The 15,298-nt window shown below is 38.2% G+C and overlaps 1 protein-coding gene across 9 annotated transcripts in view; it reads right to left on the bottom strand.

The window, feature by feature from the left end:
• Positions 1-15,298, bottom strand: part of RIMS1 (regulating synaptic membrane exocytosis 1) — a gene marked incomplete at both ends in the record, with an annotated part of 309,929 nt that overhangs the window by 136,632 nt on the left and 157,999 nt on the right. For 5 of the 9 annotated variants that reach the window (XM_080342605.1, XM_080342606.1, XM_080342607.1 and 2 more), the window contains 2 exons: positions 678-745; positions 12,211-12,262. In XM_080342605.1, the coding sequence (XP_080198731.1) occupies positions 678-745; positions 12,211-12,262 (120 nt within the window). Of the gene's footprint in view, positions 1-677; positions 746-12,210; positions 12,263-15,298 lie in introns of those variants that run through there. The other 4 variants (XM_080342600.1, XM_080342602.1, XM_080342603.1 and 1 more) reach the window with 1 other exon arrangement.

Genomic DNA, 15,298 nt, shown 5'->3' with positions numbered 1-15,298 from the left:
CATTTATAAACCAATACAGTTTTTGGGTCATTATGTTACGGTAGACACAAACATCCTTCAAAAGTGTTACATATTGTACCTGAGCTTTCTGTTATTATATCTTTTGGACTCTGGCTTCGCTAAATATTTATGCCCACTGTAAAAAAATCTCAGCACTAAGTGTGCATATAGAATTATAATACAATTCAAAGATCAATACAATTACACATTTAAGACATATCTTAGGTAATAAAACTAATAATTTACTTTTAAATTCCATGACTCTGAAAAGCACATCCATAACTGCTGTTCTTTAGAATTATGTACATGTCATACAGCTCTAACATATGGGTTCACTATATAGGGAAAAATCCAAATAATCCTTTCCTACTCCAAGTCACTAGAAAAAGTCACTTATCTCTCCCAGAGCCCCATCACACTCACAGCTGCTTTTGCAGTGTACGGTGAAATCTAGTATCATGTCTATAAAATAATTAAATTGAAGTTAAAATTTGGACAATTTTACTAGTACACATTCAGATGAAAACTTCTTTCTGAAATTTCCATGATCCACTGAACCAAATTTTCATATAATTTGTATAGAATATTTTTTAACCAAAAAACAATCTATGTTAAATGGAAATCACCAGCAAACATTTAAATTCATACTCGTGGACTTCTTTTTCCCTATTTCTTACCGAACTAATAGGGGATGTCTCCCTGCTGTGCCACGTGGCAGGATCCAGCCAATAATAATCCAAGTCACCTGGAAGAACAGGAATAGAAAGAAATGTGTAATCTCTCAAAGAGAGAAATGCCTACGAATGATCACTTCTACATGCATGAATTTTATTGCGCAATAGTTTGGTGAAGCAAATATAAAACCTGTATTATGATTCAAATTAACTTATACCAATTTGAAAATAACATATCCTAATAATATAAAAACAAACCCACATAGCAATGCATTTATTTGGACCTCTGTTTTTTCACGAATTGCACCTCAGAATTGGTTGTGCACTCCAGCTGTTTTTGACTTTGCCCAGTCATCTTCCAAGAACAGACCCCAGTGCATCGCCCTCCTCTTCCCCCTGTCTCCATAACAAACACACAGGACTACGGCTAATGATGACACGAGAGAGAATACTCCACAAAATAGGCACTTTGCTATAGTTAAGGACAGAACAGTCAACCACACTCAAGAATCTACCAAGTAGTTGATCAATACTGTGACAAAAGGTATTGTACAGACGGAGAGACACAGGAGCTGGTAAAGGGTAATAGACTACAGGGCAAAACAGCCACACAAACAGAGCAAACAGTGCCAACAGCAGATAAGAGGTTGCAATCTTCCATTTCACTTGGGACAAACTTACATAGCATGTACGTCAAGAATATACCCATGAATTACAGCAGTCTGGAAGCCATGAGCCCATCGGGTCACGCAGGGGAACCATGGGGAGGGTTTGGCAGAAAAGGAGGTATAAGATCACGGAGACTATATAAGTAATTATGGAAAGCTAAGGAAACCACAGTTTGACTTGATACATTACAGCTGCAGAAGGATGAACTGGTAGCAAAAAACTACCAACTTCAGTGGCAGTTGTCTGTGATAGAGACTGATGTGCTCCAAGAAGGAAAAGGAGGCAGGAATTGCAAGAGGAAGACTATCAGGCAGTGCAATTCAGAGTGTGATTTTCTTTACAAAGAAGAAGGGTGCAGGTGATATTGGGAAGGACACAAAAGAATGAGGAAGGCCAGAATAGATCCAACAGAAGGATAAATGTGAGACTGATATAGCAGGAATGAGCTGAAGTATTTCTGTGCTAGTTTGAAAGAGAATACATAATACCTGCGAGCTCTGAACCTTGACATTATTTCATCCCTTCGGGCATTGCCACAGTGTAGTAATAAAAATGCAATAGTGTCATTAGAAATGAGAATGACAATTGTTACTAATTATTTTCCTGCAATAACACTAGTATATAAAAGCTTGATCTGAAATAACCAAGAGGTATTTTTTAATTTTATCTGAGAAAAAGTAGAGGATTCTGCCATTTTTTTTACAATGCCTTTAAACACTTGAACAAACAAAACCCTCACCAAACCAAAATCTAAACTATCACATCAGAGACAGTTTTATACCCTGAGGGATATACAGTCCACTCTCACTGAGGTTTATACCCACACCTGCACTCCAGGCGTTTTTCACTCTGACTTAGGCAGAGAAGCTTGCTCATTTGAAATATTAGTGGAACAGTTTAATAATACCGCTTTCTGAATTTAAAAGTGATGTTTTATTTTCAAGTCTTAAAATTATTATGTCCCAGAGTTAGTTTTGTTACAAAACAACTCTTCACTCGCTCTCCTGAAAGCATTCCTACAAACTCTTTAATAATCATCTAAAAGCCACTGGGTAAAAAACTGACTTTATCATTAAAGCTAAATACTTATTGCCAATGCCTTCTGCACTCTTGATATGTTCTATGTCTTCAGAAAACATATTTTATTTATTATCTAGACTTTAGGCATTATGTCTTCAATATCTAATTTTAGAAAGTACGTCTCTGTAACACTACTATTAGATGAGTATTCTTACTAGCACACAGGCATCCAACAGAAGCCTAAACGAAGTGTGCTCCTAGTAAGAAAAATAATATATTTAATTGAACAGTTTATTATTTTTTGACTCTTTTTTTGTGCCGCTCTTTATAAGCCATAAAATCTTTAATAGCTTACCATCTACATGATCATACGCACAAGCCTGTTTTTAAACAGGTTACTATTATCACATGAATAACCACACAAGACAGTTTGTGGTTGCATTAGCTACTGCCATTTTGGAGAGCTTAACTTCACATTAAAGATTTTTCAGTTTTATTTTAGCGGCATTCCTTGCCCCTTTATAGACTTCAAAATTGCAACAAGAACAACAAATTCACAAACCAGACTGCCTCGCCAAGTGCCAGCAGTAAGCTGGGCCCTGTGGCACAGAGCTCTCCAGTTTTCATTAATGGACTCAGCAGTAACACCAAGCAGCAGGTCTGTCGTGTGTGAGCTGGCCTGCTGCACAAAACACAATGTGCTCTGCCTCTGTGTTTCACAGCTAATTGCTCAGTGATGGAGAAACATTCAGGCAGGAACAAATGTCAGCTCCAGCATGCAGAGGTGTGTGTCCAAGCACTCAGAGACATTTCTGCTCTTGTCCCCATTGCTCCCTCCTCTCCTTTCTTCCTTCCCCAGCTTCAGCTTCTGGGTCCGAACATCCTCGCTGCTCTTCCTCCTGGTTATTGCAACCGCGCGACCACCTGATTCATGCATCTATAACAGCATCCTCCCCACCAAGTTCCTGCTGCAGCAAGATCCTCTCATCTGTCTTCTGCCTTGGCTCCTACCTGCTAACCTTCCCTCCTCACCAGCCACCTACTCTTTGCTGCCTTTCTTCCCTCTCACTTTTGTTGCCATCTTCCATCTTCAGTCTCCTTCTGCTCCTGGCTTTGGTGTCTTCTCTTTAGGTTGTGTACTTTAATCCCTCCTTCCCCTCATGCCCCACGATAATACGCTACATCCTCACAACCCCATCCTCCCCGCACATAAACCTTTTGCTTTCCGTCCCTTTCACCCCTCCTATCTGTTCCGCAATTCGGTAAATTCCAAGCCATCAGCTACATCCACCACAGCTGGCCATGGCCACAGCCATGGTCTTTATGCCCTCTGCTGCACTGCGCTGCAAATGCGGCCGCATGGAGATGTACTGCGGTGGAGCAGAGATGAGACACCCAGAATGCATAAAGGTAGCTTGCAAATTAAAATTATTGAATGAAAGTGATAGGTCTACAATTTGGTAAATACTTTTAAAGCTGCAAAAATACATGAATTGGGGAGAAAAAAAACATAAGAAAGTCCATGTTCTTGAAATATAACTGAATTTTTAAATTCCCCTTAAAATTCAGTATGGAATAGACCACTGGCATGCAAAATTTAGATGAATCTCCAACTGTAAAAAGGGTTTTACAATGGAAAGCGTCAGTTAAACCACATACATAAACACTCATAGAATAGAATAAATAAATTAAAACATAAAGGAACAAAATCCACAAATGAGCTTGAAAAATAAACCAGCTACACTGGCACTAGGGTCTTGACATCTGCAGTTAAGTACTCTGTTACAGTTATATATTTAAAAATAATTTCTCCTTCCTCATCCTACGTCATTGCTGCTTTTTTACTCAATACCTATTTATGCCATTCTTGCACTACCACACCCTAGAACTGACCTTTTATTTACACAAAATAATTCCACTGAACTAGTATTATAGAGATTCAGGAATAGATAAGTAACATGCAAAAACTTACAGTCTAAGAGCATAGTTTCAGAATTTCAGATTTTCTAAAAAAAACTCCACCAAAACTCAAAACAACAAAGATCTACACATGGACTATGCTTTCCACTGGTAAAAGTTACTAAAAATAGCTAGTAATATACGACAAATTTAAGACAATATGTAGACAAAAAACCCCAACTTTTCAAACGAATAAGTAATTGATTTACAGGCTTAAACTGCTTTTAAACAATGCTTTAAATATGAAAACATGTAAAAATAATAAGCCTCTGAAAATATACATATACAGTATCATTATTTCTGTACATTACTGATATATTCCTAAAACATACAAAGACATATTTCAACTTAAAGCATAACATTAAAAATGCATTTGCAGTTATAATACATAATGTACTTAAGAGTAATGGAGTGAAACAAGTACATATTTATAAATCCTTTTTCCTGAGGGAATAATTAAAAAGTTGTACCCTGCCAGCAATGAAATATTTTTCCTGTTAACATGCTGCTGCTCGATTACTTTACTCTTGAACACAGACAGGGTTAATAATAAATCTACTTTTTCAAGACACAAAAGTGTTTTTTTCCTCCATAAGTCTTTTGCAATTTCAAGATGGGGAGTACAACTCTAACATATTGCTCTTGTTTTCATATCCATAACATGCTTGCAAAATAAAGTGAAAGCAAAATTCACACCACCACCACAACAACAAAAAAGCTTTAAAATACTTAATCTTCAGCAGCACTACCCATACCAAAAGCTCATGCTGGGATACTGCAATTTCGAGTGAAATCCTGCAAGGCTGAGAAGTGCTGGAAACTACAGCCTTGTCTCACTTGCAAAGGGAAAACAAGCACAAAATATGAGAAAGTCCATTATCGTCAAGCAAGACCAGTCATGCTGATTTCCAAATAATCTTGAATACTGGATATACAATATCACAAGATGTTTTCCCAAATCCATCCAGGCTGTATTTGGAGACAATCAGCAAAGATCACGCTGCTGGTGTTTTGCTCAAACCCAGACACACTAGATTAGCAGCAGTTACTTGAGACAAGAAGCAGACAGTTTAACAATAAAAGTCAGCCAGCCCATGTTAGGCACTTAATTGCCTAACATGAAGCTGTTAATTAATAAAGCAGTTCTATCACATAACTAGGAAACTTAGACAATTACTTTCAGAGACTGTATCTAAAGTTGAGGTGCAAACTGGCTTCTTAAATAATCTGATGAGATATCTCTAATTAACATTTGTGACAGCCACTTATTTATTTACTTTTCTCAAGTTTTAGGGTCAAATATAGCCTGTATTAAATAGACAAAAAAGCTAATCGAAGACCTGGAACATCCTCTGTTACATCTTCCACAGTTCCCCTGGAACTGGCTCAGTATCTCAAGGAAATGAAAATTGTTTCCCAAGGTAAAGATCATTAGAAGCCATATGTCAACCTATAGAAAGTTACAACAAATGTAAAGAAACTCCATGTACCAACTCGACTACCTTCGTCATTCACAGTCTGAGTTTTCATGAGTTAGAAGACCACTCTATATGCTATTGGTAAATGTCTTTAGCACACTGTTATTGCCATCAAAACATCTGGCTGCTGTTACAGATGAGGCAAGTCACATTGTTAAGCAAGAAAGTACTTCTATGCTCCCCCCAGCCCCCCCCCAAATTATTTTATCACATCAGATAACATATGTTTAAATTATTATAGTGAAGCTGCTAAGTAACTACATAAAGAGAAAGCACATAAGTACCCTGGCTTGACAGATAGCCCTCACATCTATGTGACAAGCAGAGAATTCAAAATCTACCTATTACCTATTTATACAGAAAGCTTCACAAAAATGCTCATTACATCCTTGCTCTCAAATCAACCCACTTCAGATGCCTACAGTTCAGAACTTAAGTCCTTTTATCATGTATGCAGTTCCAGGACAGGCTGGCTCATGAAGTATGTGGGAAGAATGCACCAAATGACTGTGAAGTTTAGGTTTTATATTGTACAGAAAATATATAAGTGCATTGGATTTTACTTCCCTGCTGGCATATGTGCTATACACTGCATGCTAACACATTGTAAGACTCCAAAGTTCAAATATAGACTAGTGCCCCATACAGGTGACAATTTACATGTATGTGATACACCTATTTGGAGTGTGCCTGTGACCCCAGTAGCTCCCATAGCTAGAGGCAGCCTCTCAGATAATTACCTCAATCCAATATTTATGTAGGCACGTTAATATAATGATGGGATACAAAATTGCTTTTCTCGACTTTAATTAAATTTCTGAGTAACAGAAGATCATTGAAAAAGGGTCTCTGGAGCTTTACTAAGCACTAGGCTTTCAGATCTATGTAACTGACAACCTGGGCTTACCCACCACACACTGAAAATAAACATTATTCCTTACTTTGGTGTTTAGAAGATAAGTCATTTCATACTCTTTCTCACGCAAAACAAACACTTCAGGATTTTATTTTGAAACAAAACCCTTAGTTGAAAATCTTTTTCAAGTGGTAGTTACGTTGTGAGCACAGCACAGGTTGCAATAGTAATTAATATTTGCAAACCAAAAATCCATAAATAATTACACAAGGAAGCACTACTTTGATTATTAAGGTCACTAATATTAAACTAAATCTAGTGACAAAGAAAATCCATTTCACTTCTCCCTTAGTTACTATTGCAAATTTGTTTCATTACACAATTATTTTTGATTTTGCAAAGGAATTATTTGGCAGTGGCTGATTACTAAAAATTATTTCATTATATTATTTTTTTTGGGTGCAGGCTGAATTTTCTGTGGACAGTTTAAAATTTAACATCAGTTTCTTACCTATATGTGTATTTCACAAAGACTTCTTTATTTCATGGATTGTGATTTTTTTAATGAGTATGGTTTACACTTTCTTTTATAATAAAGCATTGCTCTTGTGTTCATTGATGGCTCAAGAAGATATACTTGCAAAAGACCTTCAAACACGAAACTAACTGGGCCCATTTGTATGTTCACAAGATGCACTTCCTACCTGAACTATCCTCACCCAGAGGGCTGTGGAGCACTGGAATGGGCGTCCCAGGGAGGTGTCACAGCCCCAAGCCTGACAGTGCTCAAGAAGAGACTGGACGAGCCCTCAGACACATGGTGTGAACTGTGGGGTTGTCATATGCAGGGACAAGAGTTGGACTCGATGATTCTTGTGTGTCACTTCCAACTCGGGATATTCTATGATTCTAAGTATTGCTAGAAGGCTTTATAAATTACTGAAAGCAAAGATTACTAATCTCGCCAGTGAAAGCTTGAAGCCAAAAATCACAACCTACCCAGTCAAGAAGCAAACTGAGGATTTGTGAATGTTTCTAAAACTTTTAATATACACATGAGGAATGTAACAAGGAAGCTGTTCAAAGTTTCCTGCATCTCTAGAGAGTCTGCTCATGAGCCTCCCTGAGCCAAGATTATTTCATTCCTTAGAGTGCTGAAGAATTCACCGACCCTTTCCAGCCAGATGCTTATTTTCATCTCAGAGACTAAAATATTATTCTGAGAACATGTAAGTCTTACTGTAAGCATGTGAGTCCAAGAATATATGATCCACAAAGCTCACAAAGGGATGGTTCTGAGAAGCATGTTCTGTAAGGTCTACAGGTTTTCATAATCATGCTGACAGAAACAACAGCAACTGGGAGCAAGGTTTCTTGTTATCCACAGGACCACAGGAAAGAGAATGGAGAAAGGCGGTGAGACTTTCTGTTGATTGTCCAACACACACACAGAGTCAACCATGCTGACCTGCACAAGTCACATGAGAACTAACAAGAAGATTATATTTCATAATCAAAGGGTTTTTTTCATCTTCATGAAGACTGGGGCATACAATTAATCTCAAATATTGCAGCAAAAAGGAAAATCTGAGGAGGTAAAAAAAAAGCTCTTGATTGTCCTGAGCATTGAGACTGTAAAAGTGAATACAGCAGATGAAATTCTCCGGATCGTGACTAAAGGAAAAAGCACTTCAGCAGTGCCATGATGGAGATGTACTCCAGAGCACTGACTCAGGAAGATGAGCCCGGTGAGTTTGGGGTTTGTTTTTAAGGATTCATCAGAATCTCCCATTATGCTGCATTTGAACATAATGAGAGGTTTCTCTAGTTCAGAGGGGGATACAGCAGGAAGAATCCTTGGACCACCCAGTGAGACACTAGGAGAGCAACCAGCAAAGGACCTTTGGAGCTTTGCTTCCCCCCAGTAGAAAGAAAATAGTTAAGATTGTGAAAGTGAATAAATTTTATAATCTTTGAAAAGGGAAGGAAGCTGACCAGAAGAAAAACCCAAACAAAAGAACACAAAACAAAAAGAATGAAACAAACCAAAACCACCATAGCATTAGATAAAACAAGGAAGCAGCCATGACAGCAGAAAGAGTCCAGCAATCTTGGAAGAATCTGAAGAAATAATATCAACATCCAATGCACAACCAGCCCAATACAGAGGAAGAAGAAATGCAGTCAGACTGACCAGCTGAGTCATAAGTGTTTCATTTTCTAGAAGAAGGTGAACAATCAATGGAAAGTTGCCTACGAGTGAGTAATATAGAGTGACAGAGTACCGGGAAGCATACAAGAAAAAATCAGAAACGCACAAAATGTAATGCAAACAGCAAATATGCAAAAACTATTGAGATAACTCTGCAAAAATTTAGTCCCTAGTATGTAGTTTCTAGTACTTGCCATTCTAGAATACTATAGAGAGTCTGCTACCATTTGGCTCTATCGGCAAACGATGCGAAGGTAGATAAGTGTTTGGTTGGGTTTTTTGTGGTTTTTTGGTTGGTTGGTTTTGGATTTTTGTTTTTGTTTGGGTTTTGTTGTTGTTTTAAATAAGTTCTCCTTAAAACAAACTCAAGTGAAACTCACAGCAACAAAAATTAGGTGTTATGCTGAAGCAGGAAGAGGTCAGACTGCCTAGACTGTACATTAAACACTAGGCTGATTCAGTTCACCCTGGAGTACTTACAGACCTGTCTGAAGTGATCTCATTGCCAGGAACAATTATTTCTTGAGAATTAGGGGAGTATGGATGAAGTTCTGCAAAACGGAGAAAGGGCAAACACACCACACGTTTTTAAAGGAGAAGGAAGGGGAAGAGAGACTAGAAATTATAGATCAGTCAGTTTAGTATCAATTCCTGAAAAAATGCTAAACCAAAACAAACCAACTTCGCGACAGTAAGAAGAGATGAGACCTAAAAATCAAAGCATCAAAAATCAATTAATCCAATTTTATTTCTTACCACTGCAGTATGATAGGTAATAAACAGAAGTCAAGTATCTTCAGTTGAACAGTTCTGTTTATGAGCATGCCATGTTAGAGTCACAGCTTGAAAAGTGTCTAACACTAGTATTAGGTGAAAAGCTATTTAGAAAACCATATTCTAAGCAGCTAAAATTGGTAACAAAAAAACCCCAAAGTATTCTTTAAGCAGGGTCTGCCATGTTTGTCTAGGATACGGTAACAGTCAACAGTCACATTACCACTCTAGACAATAAATACAAACAGGTTTGTAGGTGACCTGACTGCAAGGAGAAAGGAATGGCCAGTTACAGGAAAGCAGGACTGGACTTCAAAGCTATCCTGACAAACTGGAAAAATAAACTGGAAAAAAAAGGACCCAGTTCAGAGTGGACATGGAAATGGCTCCACGTTCAGACCAGGATAAAAAAACTGTAGACACAGGCAGAGTCAACCAGTGAAGAACTGGCTGTGCAGATTATGCGGTAGATACAATCCATCCCAGCGGTGACAGCAGAAGACAGTGTACAAGCCTGGCTGCTGCCTGAAAATCACTACCCTTGCATTGGGGAGTAAGCAGGGTTGGCCAGAGGCCAAGCTCAGGTGTCTGGACTACTGCTTGCCACCAAATACCAAATATCTCTACAGATCAAACTGGTGGAGAACTTAAGGTTTTGTTGATATTGTTTTTTGATTTTCCTTTACTCTGCATCATGGTTTGTCCTCTGGGCACCTTTGCCATCTAACCAGCACCGTGACATGGAAGTGACCTTGATGGCAGCTTAGTTCCTCAGGTTCTCTACTTGCTGAAGACAGTTAAATTTTCAGAGAGGAATATTTAGCTTAACTGAACGGTAGTTATGGGAGAGAGATGAGTTAAATTTAATGGCCAGAGGGATTCAGATGGTCTGGTTTAATAGTCCTTTATAACTCTACAATCTACTCCACAAAAAAGTCAAACGTTCTAAAGAGAGACCAAAACTGCACCAGGGAATGTGGGGTTAGTGTGATTTTAGTTACCCCAATTCCATGCTATTCTGAAGGCTAGAGACGTGCTGCTGTATGCCACTGCCCACAGCACAGCCTTGAATCTCCGCAAAGCAGAGTGACACAGTTCTGTACTTCTCAATCACAGCCCTACTTCGCCATCTTCATCTACTTGTGCCAAGAGGTGCAAGAGGTCTCTGGAAGGCAGTTTATGGCTGTCTACCATAGTGAGCACCCTGAAGGAGAAACAGGGGGTTTACCTTCTTTATGTAGCTATAAACAACTTATTAAGTGTGAGAGAGAATGCAAGGCTTTGATTTTAACCAAAGGTGTTCTTCAGACTTTTCCTTTAAACTTCATGGAGAGCTAAGGCTGACTGTTGGCCCTTCCCCAACTTAGCAGCATCTTATTTTCCTGATATTCCTGCTGCTGTTTCAGTTCCATCTCTGTTCTTATTGCTGCTCGACCCCATTTTCTCCAACACATCTCTCCAGATTCTGCCCTCAGTATACTCTTATTCTCCTCTAAATTCTCCTAAAACAAATGAATATCACATATGGATTTCTTAATATATATTAACTAATACAGCTGTAATAATTGACAGAATAAAACCTCTTTCATGACTTAGTCTATCATACAACCTTTAAAGATCACTTCTTCTAGAGAAAAAAATACTTTTCAAAACCAACTTTTACAGACAGTGTTATCAACTACCTAGATATAAGTCTTTATATAAAGATCTTTGTTATTCTCAACACACTGCGTAATCCCCAAGAAACTTACAGTTGTCAATCCTTCCTCTCACAGGTGAAACCTGTGATCCTTTAGGGATTTAGCTGACGACCTTCTGATTTCCCTCCCCCCTGCAAGGAGAGGGCTGATGTCCTTCCCTGATTCAGAAAGTGCAATGCATCAGTATGATGATGCAGAGATAAGATACAAAATAAACACAACTGTACATTTATAATAACCCATGTATTATTATCAGAACCATATATTATGCAGTTCTTGTTCTATGTACATGGATTTGATTATATTTTCCCAACATAATACGCAAAAATAAAACTAACAGAATCATATTCTATTCCAAACTTGTTAAAGCTACTAACAATAGCACAATTCAAGGGATTGAGGGCACATCAATTGTCCTCTGCCAAAGGGAAATAATACACAGCAATTATCATTTGTTTCTTGAAGTAAATTTCTAAATTCTTTATCCACGATACCTCCAAAATGCAAGATAATCATAATGCAATCAGAATATTATTATTACTTTTCAGAAACACAACTACATTTTGATGTATGCTTTCAAAATCCAGATTTTTTTAAAAAACTCATGCCATATAGCATCTCTAATATCAACTTATATTTGACATGTGAGCTTTCAAAGTATGAACATAACTGAAACACAGACTTAACAGCAAAATGGTTCCTTATCCCCTGCTTAAGGTGAATATTTGCTACAATTAATGCTTTACATTCACAGGACACAACGTCCCCACTCAAACTGTACAGTTAAATAATTCTGTTTGTAAAAGGATATATTTTTAAAATATAAAAATAAATCTAAAACCTCAGCACCATATGGTCACTTGTTTACCTGTCCCTGAATGCAACGTTTGGAGAAGAAACTGAAGAAACCCAGCAAACATAGCAAGAGAACGGTTAAAAAAGCACAACTGGCATCTAGTAGGTTGCTGAATTCCAGCCTGCAAGTGTAGCAAAATCGTAATGCAAGCAAAAATCCACTTCAGTGTGAAGGAGATGATATAGAAGAAGTGCCTAAGGTTCTTGTGTCCTGATTCTAAGCCAAATTATTCTGCAGCGTCAAACGTTCAACACCGGTGACACCAAATAGGGCTACAAGAGCTCTTGTCATCCAAACAAATCTCTGCAGTGTATGCAAGCATCGATTACTGCATTAGTTCATACACGCCCGCTGCAATGACAAGGAGTTTCAGCCTCAGAAGGAGTTAATGATTTTAGGAATCCAGAATTAACAATCCTCAGGAAACAAGATGGGAAATAAAAGCTCCTTCTTTTCCAGATGGAACAGGGTAGAAGTTTCTTAGTGCTTGAAAGCTAGCAGTAGAGGCAAGCTCAGGTACCAACATAATCAATATCAGTGCTGCAGTTACTGTTTATACTTAGCAGTGCTGTGCTGCACAAGTTTTAATGAACTGCATAAATGAAGCAAACATGAAGCAAACATTGTTGTTTTAAGTTATGTAAAACTACCCAAACTGCAGCACACTGAAAACACAATGGCCCTTGAAAATATTTACTATATTTTACAAATTAAAGGGATGATTTAATACTTTTCTTACATAATAGATGTGTGCATGAAAATGTAATTTTATATAAGAAAAATATATTCTAAATAAAAAATTGGAAATAATATTTTCTATTCCAAATTACATATTCAAGGTAAAAGAGAAAAACAGAACCTGCATACCAGCATACTTGGGAAAGCCAGATGACTGGAGAATTACAGGTAATAAAATTTGCTAAAGAATCTAATCTAATTTAATTATATCTAAACTGTATGACAATAAAACTATTTCTCTGGGAGAGAGTCTTCCTCTGTAAAAATACATGCTTCTCTGCAGCAATTCTGGATACTGCAGGACTCCAGAAATACAAAAAACCTGCCTGCTTAGAAACTAAAATGTGAGAAAACAAAGCACAATGAACTAACCTATTTAAATTTCCATTCAAAGAGAAGCTTATATGGGATAAAATATAAATAATTAGGCTAATGAGAGCTTACAGTTCTGTCATCTTTGACAATATAGAGATCTATTAATAATAATGAAAATACAGTTTTGATCAAGTTGTTTCCCTGCAATTCTGGATCACATGCTCAAAGCCAAGGTACTGTACCCTGCTGCCTTTCACACACTATCTCACCTGTCAAACAACAGCAGAAGCCACAGCTGACATCCCAGGTGACTTCTGACTTTCCGTGTCCCCAGTTGCACAGTATTAGCAGAAAGACAACACAACTTTTTCCACTGGCATGTCCTCATTAGGAGATGATTCTTTAGAGGAGGACAACATCCAGGCTTCATATACTCCAGAAGCCAGTGATCATCTGGACATCTGCTGACCAGGGAAATACATGCAGATTTCTCCTAAAGCTGGAGAACTTTTCATGCAAAAGGCACATAGGACAGACTATGCCAAGTGCCTGGTGCTTCTGCAGCGCATCCACTCTCCCACTAACCCTTCTACACTTCTCCTTGAAGAATCTCCTGTTCTGCCAGGCCTGGCATGGAGGGCTTGGCTTCATTTTCAGAACATACCTCACCTGGATCCTGAATGCTCTTCTCCCTTTGCAGCACATATTCAACAAGGCAGGGGATTTTGCCACAACTCAACATATGAAAAATATTTACTCCTTACAACCTCAGAATTTTTAAATGAGATCGCACTGTATGGGGCTTGTTTTCTTACATTTTAAAAATGTTCCTGCCTTTCACATTGCATGTATGTGTTTGTGAAAAAGCTAATAATCTGTTCTCCCAAATGTATTTAGAAAGGTTGTTGATGCCCCACGGTGTTGTTGAAGCTCCCACTGCCTCCCATTCCTGCGAGCAGCCTCCCTCTGCTCCTCCATCCCCACATCAGGCAGCCCTCGGCACCAATTTTACCCACTTCTCTTCATAGCCATGAGATCTGCCCAAGCCCTGCCTAACTAGCCCTGCCTAACAGCTTCAGTTTTAGATGGTAGAGGAGGCTGCAAGTATTTGATGACAAGTACGGGAAGAGAGGAGCAAAGGAGGAGTGTTCTGAAGTCAGAAGGGGCATTTTGCAGAAAGGGCAGTGCCAGAATCTCCAGTGTGTACTGTATACCCTGAACCTGGTTTTCATTCTTCCCAACCCAAATCAGAGCCCTTCTGGCTGTCCCAAAGGCTCATCGGACAGCCTGAGGATCAAAGTTTGTTTATTTACTTTTATATCCATTAATAGTAGCAAAGCTACTGGAAACTAACTAGAAATCTGGTTACCATTCCATTGTTCTAGTAAAAATACATAAACCAGTTATAGCATACTTTCAACCTTTGCTTTGGATACCATGGCCTATGTAATCTCAGGAGGTTTCTACCCTTGCAAATTATTTTGCTGCCACTGTCCCCTGAGGCTCAATACATTGTCCACGTGATACGTAGACTTTGACCATCATATTTTATCTTCTTCATAATCTTTCTGCTAATAATTGTTCTAGATCTTAATCTACGTTCAATATCCTGCATTTATAAAACTTCTAGGATCATTAGAAAATAATGAGCTTGAACAATCTCACACAGATATCCAACCCTACCAGTTGATGGGTTTCCAGAGGTCAAATTCCAAGTACTAAAAGTACTTTTTTTTTTTTTAAAGAAGAAAGTCAGAGAATGATCCCAAGCTTAATCCAGTACTACAGAATTAGCAATTCAAGGAAAAAAAAAAAACAACAACAAAACAACAAAACAAACTATGCTTTAAGTTGGAATTTAATGTAGGAAATCAGAGAAACAAAAGAAAGCATCCATGCTACCGTCTCCAGAACTCAAAACCAAGTGACAATGGAGAAGAGTTTCTAATCCCATTGCAGAAGTCTTAGACACAGTATTAGGTATTGTACATGACATTTTGTACTGTAGGCCTGTCTGATCCACTTCAAAAGGGCCTGGCTGTTGTGG

Source organism: Nesoenas mayeri, assembly GCF_963082525.1.
Source record: "Nesoenas mayeri genome assembly, chromosome: 3".
In the NCBI taxonomy this organism is placed as follows: Eukaryota; Metazoa; Chordata; class Aves; order Columbiformes; family Columbidae; genus Nesoenas; species Nesoenas mayeri.
Note: the sequence above shows the minus strand (reverse complement) of the source record. Positions and strands in the feature narration are given on the sequence as shown.